General features: G+C 47.4%; 1 protein-coding gene across 4 annotated transcripts; it reads left to right on the top strand.

Moving 5' to 3' along the window:
• Positions 1-65: 65 nt before the first annotated feature.
• LOC143207556 (uncharacterized) lies at positions 66-14,154 on the top strand. Of its 4 annotated transcripts, XM_076421212.1 has the most exons (6): positions 66-209; positions 269-484; positions 1,459-1,520; positions 5,988-6,029; positions 7,330-7,554; positions 10,180-14,154. In XM_076421212.1, exons 4-6 carry the CDS (start codon positions 6,014-6,016, stop codon positions 14,148-14,150), a joined length of 4,212 nt encoding a protein of 1,403 aa, XP_076277327.1. In that variant the 5' UTR covers positions 66-209; positions 269-484; positions 1,459-1,520; positions 5,988-6,013; the 3' UTR covers positions 14,151-14,154. The 4 variants fall into 4 exon arrangements, with proteins under 4 accessions (XP_076277327.1, XP_076277309.1, XP_076277318.1 ...); XM_076421194.1 differs by lacking the exon at positions 1,459-1,520; XM_076421203.1 differs by lacking the exons at positions 66-209; positions 269-484; positions 1,459-1,520 and adding an exon at positions 491-661.
• The last annotated feature ends 188 nt before the right edge of the window (positions 14,155-14,342 follow it).

The raw sequence follows: 14,342 nt of genomic DNA on the forward strand, positions 1-14,342 counted from the left end.
GCTCGAGAACGGGAACGGGAACGTGGGGACATCAGGTGGGACGGAATGAAGCGTGGAGAGTAGGAGAAGAGAAGATGAGATGAAGAGAGTAAGACGGCTGTAGAGGAAGAGGTGCCAAGGAGGAGATCGGGTGTGTCCGGTACCGGTAGCGGAAGCGACCACGATGTCCACCTTGTCCTATACGACGCGACTCGACGGGGCTGCGAGAGGTATGCCATGTCCAGGCTGGTTGGTCCATAGTACCGGCAATAACTTCGGTCTATTTCAGGCGGTCTAATTCGAGACGGGTGACGGTAAGCTTTTAACGGCAGCGCTGCTAGGTAGCATCATCCACCGTCGCTGCCACTACCATCGCCACCAGCGGCTCCACCACCACCGCCAACGATAACCACCGGAACGAGCAGTCCGGTGGCTGGCTACTCGCGCAGTCTCCTGAGCGCGTAGGCTCCCAATACACCGACAACCGCTCCTCTGGCTCTTCAAGGTAAACGAACACACCATCCGATAGACCGTTGCTCTCCCTGGCTGATAGTGTCCGGTCGAGACAATCGTGAACGTCGCCGGAAACGAAAAACCTGCCGTTTGCCTCGAAGCGTCCAACTAGACTCTGCGCGTGATTCTTCCAACGATCGTCGAACCTGCTTGTACTCACCCTTGACTGGTAACTGGTACCCTACGAACCTCTTTCTACGATAACGTCGTTGTGCTTGTTCAGAGTAATATCCTAGTGGCTCTTTCTGCGATCTGACTCGAAACGTCTGTTCGGTTTGATCGTGCCCGCGATTCTTGTAAAGAACGTCGAACAGTTCTGCTTGTACTCAGCCTTAGAGCTCATATGGCACCCCGCGTGTCTTTTTCTACGATGATACGGTTGTGCTTGTTCAGCGGTACCATCGTAGTGGCTTCGCCAAATGTGGTAAACTATGAATGTTTGTTCTTTACGTCAATAATCAAAATTTTCTACGATGTTCAATAACGTTGTACAGTATAGTTTCAACGCATATCTTTATGCGCCAAACAGGAATTAATCTGTGATCATCTAGCAACATAAAAATCTACAATAATTTCGTTATTCGTCGACAAAGAAGAAGTCATAGAAAGAAATTAAAAGTGGATAAATTTTTGCGTGGACAGTGTTCATCGTTCTCGGTTAACCAGGCAGAATTTTCAATTCCGCGAAGGGTGTAGCGAGTTTTTGACGAACAGCGGAAAGTATTACAAGCCAGACACTCTGAACGAGGAAGGTGACGGTAAAACTTGTTTGTCGAACAAACACGCGAATCCTTCGCGTTGCCATTTCATTTATGCAAATCGTGAACGAAAACATTGTCGGCTGTCCGACGCGCGAACAACACACCGGACGCTTTCTCGACCGAGCGTTTCTGGCCAGGGGGTGGTAGCGGACTTGTTCTCCGGGCCTAATCTCTGTCGACCGATTAACACGAGTGTTTGTGTCAGGACTAACTAAGAATCGCCACCACTGGCCATCGGCTTTCTCCTCGCGGTGGTCGTCGAAAGCGGTGCGTACGTGAAATCGGGGATCTTGTAAGCGGATAGATCGTGATCGAAATAGCGGTTCACGCGGAACGCGGGGAAGACGGAGAAAGAGAAGAGAGAGAGGGGGAGAGAGAGAGAGAGATTCGTCATCGCGTCGGCATCGGGCACCAGGTGTGTGTCCGGGTGAGGATCGACAGCGTTGGACGACTGCCCCGACGCGTTTCCGATTCAACCGCCGCGCGCCGGACCAAAATCGGCCGGCATCGGGCAACAAAGTGCCGCCGTGGCGCTGTGTCTGGCAATGTTCCACAATAGCCAGTATTTAGCCGGCTGCTACGAAAAATCTGTTCTGCGAGAAGTAGCCGCTTCAGGGCGAGAAGGTCGCACGGCACTATACGTATTTCGGTAAAAACCGTACCCGCGACGCGTAGCATAGCTGGCGAAGGCCGACGAAGGTGCTTTCTCGGGAAGGTGGCGGTGTCGGGAGTCGTCTACACCGCGGTGAAACTCGCCTGGACTATTTATAAAGCGAGTAACCGTCCTCGTGGCAACGCGGCCGCGTGTGCAGCTCGCCGACTAGCGCTTCTTGCCTATCATGGTCGCACCGCGTGCAAACCAAACTGACCGGAACATCTCGTCCGCTTTCTTCACCCTCCCGGCGCTTTTACTCCGTTCTATTTCTTTAATTGCGGAGAACGACCGACATTGTTCGCATTCGTCCTCTCTCTCTCTCTCTCTCTCTCTCTCTCTCTCTCTCTCTCTTGAACGATGCCGGAGCCTCGAATCTTGCTCACCGACTTCCTCCGAAGACGATTTTGCCTTTCATTTGAAACGTGAAGTTCGGCAAACTTCGGTAGATGATCTTATTTTTCTTCTTGATCTCTTTCATTTCCGAAACCTGTCTTTGAAAAAGCTTCATCGACTCTGCGTCCATTATCGGTTCCACAGTGGAGATTGTTGATCCAGTCTAATTACACACACTTCCGTTCGTCTATTTATTAACACGTTCCCTAGCGTCACGCGTGTGACGTTCACGATCTTGCAATTTATTTAAAAGTAGCCAATTTAATTTGTATACAACATTTAATTCGGAGATTCCACGACTTTCTTCTGTTAAATTGTTTAATTATTACATAAAGAAATTGTGTTGTATATAATGAAACACTTTGACGATGAAGGTGGGCAACGAAGCGAATGTTGATCGACCTCCTCTTTTTTATTTTAATCTTCGAAACACGAAATTGCTCACGAATGATCCGGACCAGCAAAAAACCAGTGCTATTTGTTGATCCTTCGTTCATCGAACGGAATGAATGAGGGACGCGCGATTGCGCAACACTCGCGGGGAGAAACATTTATTATCATACGCGAACCAACAACTGGAGTGTTTATTTGCCGCGTTCCACAGGATACGCAGTCGTTGGTACAACGCGAACAAGCGAACACAGAAACGTTTTTATTTGCGGTGGCCTTTTCTTAGCTGCTTCCCGACACGTGCGCGAATTTCTTGCTTAATTCACTTCGTCTTTCTCAATTCTTCGTTTACTTTGTAACGACTTTGAAACTGAAGTCTTTCCGTGCGCCTGCAACAACACTACTGCTGGTAAAATAATTTTTGCAACTGTTCACGACGTCTTACGGGGAAACACTTTTGCTAGAGCAATGGATTAGATTTGATTTAGATACATTTGATTTGGAGTTATTGTTATTACAAGCACAATTGGGTGTACACGACTTATGTTTGTTTAGCCGTGGAATTACACACCGAATCGTTCAGATTCAGTAAGTCGGTCAAAGATATTAAAACATATTCATTGCAATCTGTAAACTTGTAGCTGAAGGCGTTAAGCATGCATTATTCGATCTAAATGTTTATATGTCTTTCATAGTGGGTTTGTAGATCATGCACATTCTGATCTAGAAATTAATTCCGTCGGGACTATTATTTATAACGGCCGTTCCTTTTCGTCGGGTCTGTTACATAACACGAGAGATTCAACGCTTTATTCACAAGAAAGATCATTGCCCCAGTTTTCGACTAGAATTTATTACCCAAACATGGTCCGCTAATTCGTCAAGCGTGTACCAAGGCGGCGTGTCAACATTAGAAACGCTAGAACGGGTCGAAATTGGCGTTCATTCTAAAATTAATCCGAACACTGAATTGCTCGAATGAAATATTTTACTCGATAGATCCATTCAGATTTCCCGTTTCAATCGACGGTGACAATCAATTTATTTTCATGCGGAACGACTAACGGTAAAGCGACAGTTCTGCATCGACGTTGACCTCGCAGGATTTCAATTAAACGAAGAATAAATTCATTAAATAATTCTATCATACGTCTTCAATTTTGAAAAATTTCCAACAATTTTGAATTTCATCTTCTCAGTTTTTCAAACTACTCAGATCAATTTTAAAACTGTTTTTACTGGTCCGGTAATTTTGATATCGAAGACGTACATTTTGTGTGGCGAGTAGTATTATTAGATCGTTCGGAAAGTCATTTCGTTTTCTCAAAGGCAAATGAAAGCTAATTCAGGCAAATTCAAGATCCCATGGTTGTAGACATTCTGTTTTTTATTAGCAAACAATTGAGTTGTATGACTTTTTAAAAAGCGAGAAAAATAGTAATCCGATGGTACATCTTCTCCTTAACACTAAACCTACCGAGCACTAAAAGCGATTAACATGTTTTAGCTTGCAAAAATGACGAGGCTCTATTTAGTTAGATTTTCTGCAATTTTTACCCTTGCATACCTGATGCGATGATAAAAAAATGCTTGAAAGTTTAGAAAGCACTATAAATCACGTCCGAAGTGTCAGCTGTCAAGATATTAAGTGATAACTAGACTGCTAAATTTCAAGAGAAAGCGGGAACAAATAAAATCTTATTTTTAGTGGTAGTAGCCTTCATAGATCCGAAATAAATAAAAATCGTATTAAATTCTGTGGTATTTTATATTCTAGCTTTTTTTGAACTTTTTTTGAACCTTTTTTGAACCTTTTTAGAAGCCATAAGTGCATAAAGACCCGCAGTCTAGTAATAACAAATGGAAGCATTGCCATCTCTATACGAAAAACGAAATTACTTTCCGAACGACCTACATTTTTGTAATAAATACGTAAAATCCGCAGTCTACTTTTCGACATAGTAATCGGCCACCTCGAGTGCTTAGCGATCTTAAGAAATACCGAGGATCGAATGGATCGTGTATTCTCAATCGCGGAATCAGTTGTATCGAGTCGCGGCGCAACTCGCATCGGATCAGCGGGACTTCCTAATTTCCGTATGCGCGAAAACGGGTCAAAGTTATTTTCGCACGAGGCCTGCCGTGTTCCAAACAGCCGCCAACGCTTCTCTGCCATCGCGGATTGCACCAGGCTAGACCTAGAGTCGACCATTTAAGGAGATTCGTAACAACTCCAACGTCCCTCCGAAAGTTCCTTTTCATTTAAAAATATCGCATTATCCACCCATTAGGTTAGATTAGAGTATTACACGTGAAGTATCCGATCTGACTTTATTTAATTAATACTATTACGTTTGAAGGTTCACTATGTACCACTTTGAAACTCTAATCTTTGTAGTGCAGTCTTCGCGATCTTACTTCTATAAAGAATCCATTTACTTTTTGTCAGTAATTGACAGAATACGTTGATCACTAGACTGCAGATTTCATGCGTTTATGACAGAAATGAGTAGGTGCAATTTGAAAAACCAGAAAGATTAAATTTAAATTAAATAGTCCTTTAATGCGTAATGTCCGCCTACTTCTGAACGACGTGATGTGACGCGCGACGTGTACGTCATCGGACGCTGCCACGTCGAATTACCTTTCGGAAATGCAAAAGAATTGATTTATACATTTTGGCCGCCCACGCGAGGGTTAACACTCGCACTGGCAGACAGTAATTTCGTGGAAACGTAGAGCTCGAAGTCGTTGACCAAGGAATCTCGGCAGGGTCGCCGGAATAAACCAGCCATCGAATAGGAGTAGCTCAATGTCGCCATGCTTGAAACGCCACACAGCTAAATAGGGAGAATATATTCGTGGAAGCCCTCGACAGACACTTGTGATCCACCTGACAGCCATTGACAGATCCGTGTCCTCTAATTTGCCTGGAGATCTCGAGGGGCCTTGAATGTTCAACGATATTGCGCAATATTATCGATCGTCTAAGTCCGAAGGATACATTAAACGTTTCTGCAACGTGTTATGTCAATAAGAAGCTTCGTAATATCTGAAATATTGGGACATTTGCATAAACCGTTGCACAACGTTTATCGGTTGCCTAAACAATGGCTTTCTTTAGCTGCGTCTTTCCCAAGTCAACCGAATTACACCATTTCGTTTTAAATTCAATAACGTCACTTTTTTAATTCGAGACGACCAGAAAAATGATAGAATCCCCACCGTTTAGTTTGAATGTTTGACACGGATATTAACGCGACGAATAAAACAAGGATGTTTGTTTTCGTTTCCAGGCGCCCAGTCGAAGCAGAGGATCAAAATGTCGGAGACGGAAGGTGAGGTCTTCTTTACGAGCTGGCGTCACGATGTTCTTTGAATATCTCTGGCCTAGAAATATTGAGTATCGTAAATAGATAATGAACGAGCACACGTCCAGGAGCTCAGGGGAAAAAGTACGATGATCGAAGATGCTGAAACGGCAGACTCACTCGAGAACATATGACTCTCTATCTCTGTTTCTCGCTCTTTCTCTCTCTCTCTTTCTCTCTTTATTTCTCTCACTCACCAGTTTTCCCTCTCATTCTCTAATCTGGCAAACGTAACATCATTAACGTAACCGCCCCACTCTCATCGCTCTGATCTTTGTTTAAGATTGACGAAAATTGGTGCACGTGATTGCTGGACGCGCACTGTCTGCTCGCGTTAAGCTGCGTGCACACCGAACGAACGCTGCAATACTTCCCCGCTGATTGTTCATCGTTCGAAACAAAAATTGTCTGCATTCATTGCAAGATTCGGAAGCTATTTAGTCATGTATTCGTGTCTGGAATAACGTTAACAAGCTGAAAATAGTACAACAGCATTTCTAAATTCATGAAATCCGCCGTCTATCGATCACTATCTTGGAAAATGGAACGTTTCATTTGAGAGACCAAATTTTCAACTTTAAAAATGTTTCGTATCTCGACTATCAAAGTTGTACATGTTTGAAAATGTTCAAATATTTCAATACTGTCAAAACTGTATAGAATTTCATTTAAGAATTTCATTCACTTCCATTTTTGGAATGGATGAGGAAACAAAAATTGTCTGCATTCATTACAAGATTCGGAAGCTATTTAGACCTGTCTAAATTTCTAAATTCATAAAATCCGCAGTCTGTCAATCACTATCTTGGAAAATGGAACGTTTTATTTGAAAGACCAAATTTTCAACTTTAAAAATGTTTCGCATTTCGACTATCAAAGCTGTACCTGTTTGAAAATGTTCGAATACTTCAGTACTATCAGAACTGTATAGAATTACATTTAAGAATTTCATTCGCTACCACTTTTGTTTCTGTTCCGTTGACGATAAGAATGGAAGCAGTTGTTCCGGTGGATCCGCAGCTTAACGTCCCTGTGTTCCGCTACGTTGCGATACTCTTATTTACTAAAACCAATCATTAAACTAGCGTCCGAAGGCACGTGTGACCGTCACAGGACGCGAGACAGTTCCATCGATTGGCTTCCGCGTCTAAAACTGTTTCAAACTCGTCCGACATCTTTATTTGAAAAATATTCACGGGAGTTCAGTTGCGCTGTCGCAAGCTACTTGTTGCTTGTCGACGATCAGTGAACCGACGATGATTTCCAGATATTCGAGGCGTGGTGGAGAGCAATGATTTCCACAGCATCATCGAGGCGGAGAGCGGCCGGTCCAGTTCCGTTGATTATTTAGACACGTACGAGGACGTGTCGAAGGAGCCGAAGAACCTGGTCGAGGAGAGCAACGGGGATCGGTTCAAGCAGGACAAGGTGTCGTTCGTGGAGACCGTGAAGAAGCCGTTCGAGACCGAGAGGAAGGAGATCACACAACCAGGTTCGTGACGTATGGTAATTCGCGGATAGATGGATCACCTTGAACACGACAACAGTGAATTTTCGGTCTGAAATGTTCTACGCATTCGATACCGTTCTTAAACACCGAGGACCAACCTCTCGGAGACAAAGAAATTTGTTTCTCCGCAGAAGAACTGCACTGCATCGTATCACATACTCGGGAACGAAATTGTTATGTAAGTTTCAATCGGTTCACTTCGAATTAGAGTTGATTATGCCAATGTTCAGAATACCATCTTGACGTTCTTGAGAAAACTCCTTGTGATCGAGAATAGTATTCTTACGAGATTTCTCTCAGTTGATTTACTGTTCTCTGATTAAATATATATGTTTTAATTCGCGATCCGTTAACACTAAACCTACCGAGCACTAAAAGCGATCAACATGTTTTAGTTCGCAAAAATGACGAGGCTTTATTTAGATCTTCTGCAATTCTCGCAACAATATGTGCTTGGATACAGAATTTTATCGAATCAATTTCCGCGTAAGCAACTTCATAATTTATAAATAAATCCGGTCGTTCGACCGGCAGTGATAGGTTTAGTGTTAATAAATCGGGGGTCGTTGTAAAAAGGAGACTGGTTGTGTCCTGGAGACAAAAGTTTGGTGGTGGGATTTACTGTTATAATTCATCGTATATTGTACAACTGCTAAAAATATATTCTTTCGCATGTAACAAAACGAGACGCAAGGATGCCTCGAGTTTTTCCTCGGGGTATCCGAATCAGGATCAGACAGAGACAGCGCAGGTCGCGGGAACGTGCAACGATCAATCACGAACGAAAAGAGACCTGGTGGACCATCCATCCTCGAATTACCTCGCAAACGAGAATCGGTTCTTGTCTTCTCAGTCCGTCACGCTCGCTCGCAGGCAGCTGCGAGGCGTTGAACGAGCGACCGAAAATAAATCCCGCGGAGAATCCGGTGGGTTTTAAATAAAGAGCGAGCGCGCGATAGCCGGTCAAACTCAGCCGGCCTCTCCCTTTCGGTCTCGCGAAAACCCGTCGGACATTCTGCGCTTCCGTTTTCTCATCCGACCATGTCTAATTAACCCGAGACATTGTGCCGTCTTGTCGCGTCACACGCGTTTATGCATACTGCTCCCAACAGGCTGTAAGCAACGACAAAATCGTGATACCAGTCAATCTGTAATTCCAACGGGGTCCCGCACACTTAGAAAAACGATTCGACAATCCTCCTAAAAATATTCTCGGGAACTGGTCCAACCCTCCGACGGCGGACTCCGGGTCTACTTCGACCCGGAGTATCAAAATCAATTACTCGGCTGAATCGCAGTTGCTGCATTAATATTTTCAGCAGTTTCAAGTTATCGATGAAGGAAAGAAATTTCTACCTGGTAGCAGTACCTTGCAATCGATGTAGACAAGTTTTATTCTCCATGTCCGCCGTTCGAGGGTTAATTGAAACTTATAGAAGTTGTAGATTAAATTACGTAGCTTAAGATGTACATAATGAATTTCTTATGAAAAATTGATTTTTAACGACGAACGAGCTTCTAGGTGGACGAGACCCCTTCACCCTGCATTGCTCACTCAAGAAATATTTAAGATAGTATTCGGCTGGAGTTCTACTTACTTTTCAAATTCTTGACATTTTTCTAAGCCACATTCTATACCATATATAGACTAAATAATTAATTGTCAAGCAACGGGAGTAATCGGATTAATAAGAATGATCGTTAATTGATTGGTGATTGCATATTCCCTGTGAGCAATGCAGGGTTCATTTGGTTCGCTTGATTCGCAAGCAGTTCTGTAAAATTGTTCCCCACAGTGAAAATCTATTGTAAGAACTTTACCAGAGAACTCTCTTTATTAATGTGCAATGCTTGCTTGCGCGTCGGACGGTTCAGATATAGCAAAATGTAGTACGTATACTTTAACACTAGAACTAGTGAGTAGTCGCAATAATTATAGTCAGAGCCAGAGAATAGAATGGAAGAAAACGACAAATGAGTCGCCCTCGTTAAAACAGTGTGTTCGTGTAAATACCACCCCTAGCAAAAAGTATTCGATCGAAGAAACAAAGCATTTTTGTCATAGAACGATTGTCCTTAGTCGACAGACTTATTAATACCAAATACGAAGAAGAAAGCAGTCGCTGTCGATGTGCCTCATCTATGCAAAAATACGCTTGTTTATCTGAAATAGTACGAAACAAGAATTTCGTGCAACCATTCAATTATATCCACGTTGGCGTGGAATAAACATTCCAAGAAAAAATTTAAACGACTATCCTCATCTTCTTTGTTCATAGTATTGAAAGTGTTCCAATAGCTTGTCATGCCACTTAAATAGCCTTTCATCATTCCCACATGACGGTAAACACAATTTCGCACTTGTTGAAATGTTCTATAACACTTTGATCCGTTTCATTTCTTCACATTTTAACAAATTCTTCCTAAACTACAAGAAATCGCAGCAGGCGACAATCGAAAATTCTTTCAAGAATTCTGTACCCTACGAAGGGATTAATGGATCGAGCACTTTCGGTTAGGATTGGTATCCCCGCGTTCCCCGAGGCAGCCGCTCAGGTGGCTAGGTCGGCAGGGTTCAACCCCCGTCTCGTGTCGTTTTTTTTTCAGCGCGTTCGACGCCGGAAACAACCACATCGCCATCCGCGACGGTGATCGACGCGAACGACGCGGTCGAAGAGGAGCCGGTCGCCAAATTAGGGGCGACGGATAGCGCTGATGGACAACCGACGGAGACCGCGGCAGTCGGTGAGTGGAATTCGTTGCCGGTGCTGGTAGAGCGTCTCCGGACAGCGCTCGAGCACTCGCTAGGTGAGCGTCGCGACGGCGACGTCGACGCCGACGCCGATCCCGAAGAGCCGGCTCAACCGGTGCCCGAGGACTCTGGCGTCGACTCCGAGGAGGACTTCCGGCTGCGGAGTTCGATGGAACGAGTGCTGGACGACTGCAAGGAACCCGAGCTAAGAAAGGACCTGAAGTTTCTCGAGGATTTGCTCTTGTCCGACATCGAGACTGCGCTCTCGCGACTCCGCGAGACCCTGGAGAGGATCGACGTCGCAGCTTTAGCGAAAAACGGCGCTGCTTCGGACCCAACCAGTAAACTACACCTGTTAGGCCTGGTGTCTAGTCTGCTATCCAGGCTACAGGTACCCGAGGAGAAAGAAAAGCCACCCGAGAAACCGCCAACGCCCGCCGTGCTACCGTCCACATCGTTGAGCAGGAGACGCAGAGGAACCAGACACACTATCGGCGTCTCCGCCGAAGAGCTAGCTAAGGCTAGGAAGTGGTTGGAGGAGGAGAGAAGCAATTGCTTGCAGCTGGAGGATGTGGCGCCGGTGAAGGAGAAGGAAGCCAGCGGAGAGTCTACCGTTAGTCCAGAGAAGAAGCCGGAAGAGGTGCGGGATAAGTGTATTAAAGACGCCATCAACCAGCGCCAGGTGCTCGAGGATAAGAATAAGGAGATCAGAGAGAGCTATAAAGCGGCGCAGCCGGAGGTGGAGCCGCAGCCGAGCGAGAGTATGCTTCAGTATAATAGCTACCAAACGAACAGCGAGAATATTGTACAGAGCAACGAGGAAAGTGACGAGAAGAGTCGCGTCAGCAGATTGGCGGCTGCTCTCAGACAACGAGCAGAATTAGCGTCTAGTAGATATCCTCCTGCTAATAAATTCACCGCGAAAAAGTCGAAGATCAAACGAGCAAACACTATAGACATACCCAGTTACCTGAAGCTGCAGGCGGAGAGTCTTGGACGCGAGAGCACCGGCTGCATATCTCTGAGACGACCGATCAACGTGGGAGACAAGGCTAGTTTGAACGGCGGTAGCATCGTGCCCACGTTGCAGCCGAGGACCGAGAACGATAGGAAGTTCCTGGCGTTGATCAACAAGAACAACGAGGCTCCGGTGAACACGGCGGTCCCGTACAAGCCTTTCGGTTTCGCGAAAACGACAGACATGTCGTCGCTGGCGAACAAGAACTGGAACAGCAGGTTCTCGAACATCAAAACAGCCTTCGACAAGCCGGCCGGCCAGGAGGAGAGGGAGAACAGACCTTCCTTGAAGGACCGAGCCAACAAGATGTTCCCGGGAGCGGCGCAGCATCAAGTTTACGCGTCCGACTCGGAACCGAGGTCGAGTTACAACGCGCCGATGATCAAGGACAACGGCAGCGGATTCAGACACGCGCCTTCCTCGCCGTTTAGGAAGATCGAGAAGTCGCCAGTGTCGCCGTCAAAGGTTCCCCCGTCATATCATTGGCCTAAGAGCGCGCCGGTGCCGACGAACACCTTGAGGGAAAAGGCGAGGATGATGTTCGACACCGCTCCGGCCAAAAGTAAGCCCGAGGTGGACCACGAGAAGCCTTCCTTACCGCGTCCGCCTTGGCTCGATCAGGACAGAAGCCAGAACAAGAATGGGCCGGTCACGGAGAACGGCAAGATCGACTACAAATCTTTTTGCAAACAGTTCGCACCGTTTGTCGGCAAGAGCACCGTGGACACGAGGAAGTTCGAGAACCAGAGGATCCCCGGCGTGGTGGACGGAAAGATCTCCTTCAAGATCCCCGACAGACAGAACCCTCCGAGGATCCATCAGCATCCGGTGGATCGTCGAGAAATCAAGGACAAGTTCCCTCCCAAGAACACGTTCGAAACGATCAAACCAGCTGGCTACTCCGAGAGACAGTTGCCCAAACCTAATTTCGCCGATGCTACCTTGAAAGGTAGTTCTTCGGTCGCCGTACAAACAGGGATCAACGACGACCATCAGGACGAAGGCCGATCCTTCAGAGTAGGACCGAGGATCGCGAAAGGATCCACGGTTTGCAGCAACGCCGCCGTCCAGACCAGCGATCTAGAGAAGCCGAGTGTGCCGATGACGAGCGACGCGGACACTGGGAAGCAGTGGAAACCCGTTGCTGACCGAGAACCCAACCCAGTTTATCGTCCTGATTCTCAAAGGTTCGTCCTGGACCACAATCAGAACTATCGTACACTTTCGGATGACTCTCCGGTATCGAATCCTCGTCTAGCTGTCAGCGAACAGACTTTCAGAGACGTTGTGTACCACGAGTCTAACCAGAGTCGTCGGAAACAGAATGAAAATCCCGTCGATCCTGTCAAGAAGGATCCAAGGTTCGACCTAGAGGGTTACCAGAAGGACGACAGAGAGGATCCCCCGTACTCCTTCGTTTCTCCGAGCTTGTCAGATTACAATCAACCCGAGGAGACAACGGAAAAGACCACCGAATGGCCTGTGGACGATTCTTCCTTCCTGGACGACCAGAACATCCAGAACCAGGACATTAGTTCGGACGTCGGAGTGGTGACGCGATACACCTGCGCGATCGCCACGGTCGCGTCTTCCGTCGACAGTCCCGAGCCTCGTTCCGAGGAGTTGTTGATCGATTCTCGAGCTTCCTCGTCGCCATCCCCGTCGCAGTGGTCTTCCCGATCGAGGCCAGCCACCAGCGAGACTGCCACTCCCGAGGACGAGATTCGCAGGCACAATCTGCTGCAGCAGAGTTTGGTCCGGCGTCTGCAGAACGAGATCACGTCCTTGAACGACGAGCCGGCTCTATATCCGTCGGGCCTGAGCCAGCAAATGGTCGCCAATCAGCCAAAGATTCAGTCTTCCAGCCAATCGGAAAGTTACGAGAGTCAACTCGCTCAGAGCTACCAACGCACCTCCAACCAGCCCTCCGGCTCGAGTCAGGCGGGAAGCTTCTCTCAAAGCTTCCTTCAAGTCCATCGCCAAGGTCTGATCCAACCCACCAACTCGAACCCACCATTGGTTCCTCAGAGTCAACCACACACCTACAATCAGCCCTCGAACTTCGACCAGCCGGCGGATTCTCAGCCGTCCAAGTACGGCAAGTACCTGACGCCGGTTCCCCAGAAGAAACCGGAACCACAGAGGAGCCACTCGCCTAGCCCGGTCTCGGCGAATCGAGTAGGCGCGCTCAGAGAAGCCTACGAGCTGCCGCCGAGCAGTCAAACGAAACCGATTCAAAAGGAACGCTCGCCGGTCCCGAACGGAGCGGCGATCGACTCCAGCGACGAGTATCTGGTCTCCTGCGCGACCAAGCCTTCGAGGTCCATCGTTCTATCGAAGTCAGAGTCCTGGCATCAGTTGGCCGTGTCCTCCGGGTATCCACGTGCTCCTCGCGTGAACACCCCGGCGGCAGCCGCGGTCTCGAAACCCTCGCCTCACCTTAAACCGCCGAAGCCACGGTCGCCGTCGTCCCAGAAGCTCAGATCGAAACAATTCGAGGCGTCCTCGATGGCCGACAGCGTGAAGAAGATGGAAGACAAGATCAGGCAGTACTTCGACAGTCCCGCGGACCCTGTCGAGGCCAGAGACCACTCGAGGAACAGACGGTCGCCGAGAAACCTGCAGAAAACCATGGTCGGACTGTCCCGTAGCAGAACAATGCCGGGGATAGCCGACGAGAGGCTCAGGCTGGTGATCAAAACCGACCAGCAAGCGCCGCTGTTGAACGTGAACACGGCGGACGTCGACAAAGTGTTCGACGATCTGTTCGAGGAGGCGACCAGGTCCGACGTTCGTCATCGTTGCTGACCGCGGGTCACCGTCATCGTTTCATCCTCGACTTGGCGAGGATCAGTCGCCTTGGCTGGGACCGTTCCGCCGTTTTGTCCAGCCGGTTGCTCCTTCAAGAAGAAGAGGAAGAGTAGGAAGAAGAAGAAGACGACGACGAAGAAAGGGGCGGAGAAACGTTTCGGCAAGACTGTAGCGAGCATCCTCTTCTTC

The sequence above is a fragment of the Lasioglossum baleicum genome, chromosome 1 (assembly GCF_051020765.1).
Source record: "Lasioglossum baleicum chromosome 1, iyLasBale1, whole genome shotgun sequence".
Taxonomy (NCBI): domain Eukaryota; kingdom Metazoa; phylum Arthropoda; class Insecta; order Hymenoptera; family Halictidae; genus Lasioglossum; species Lasioglossum baleicum.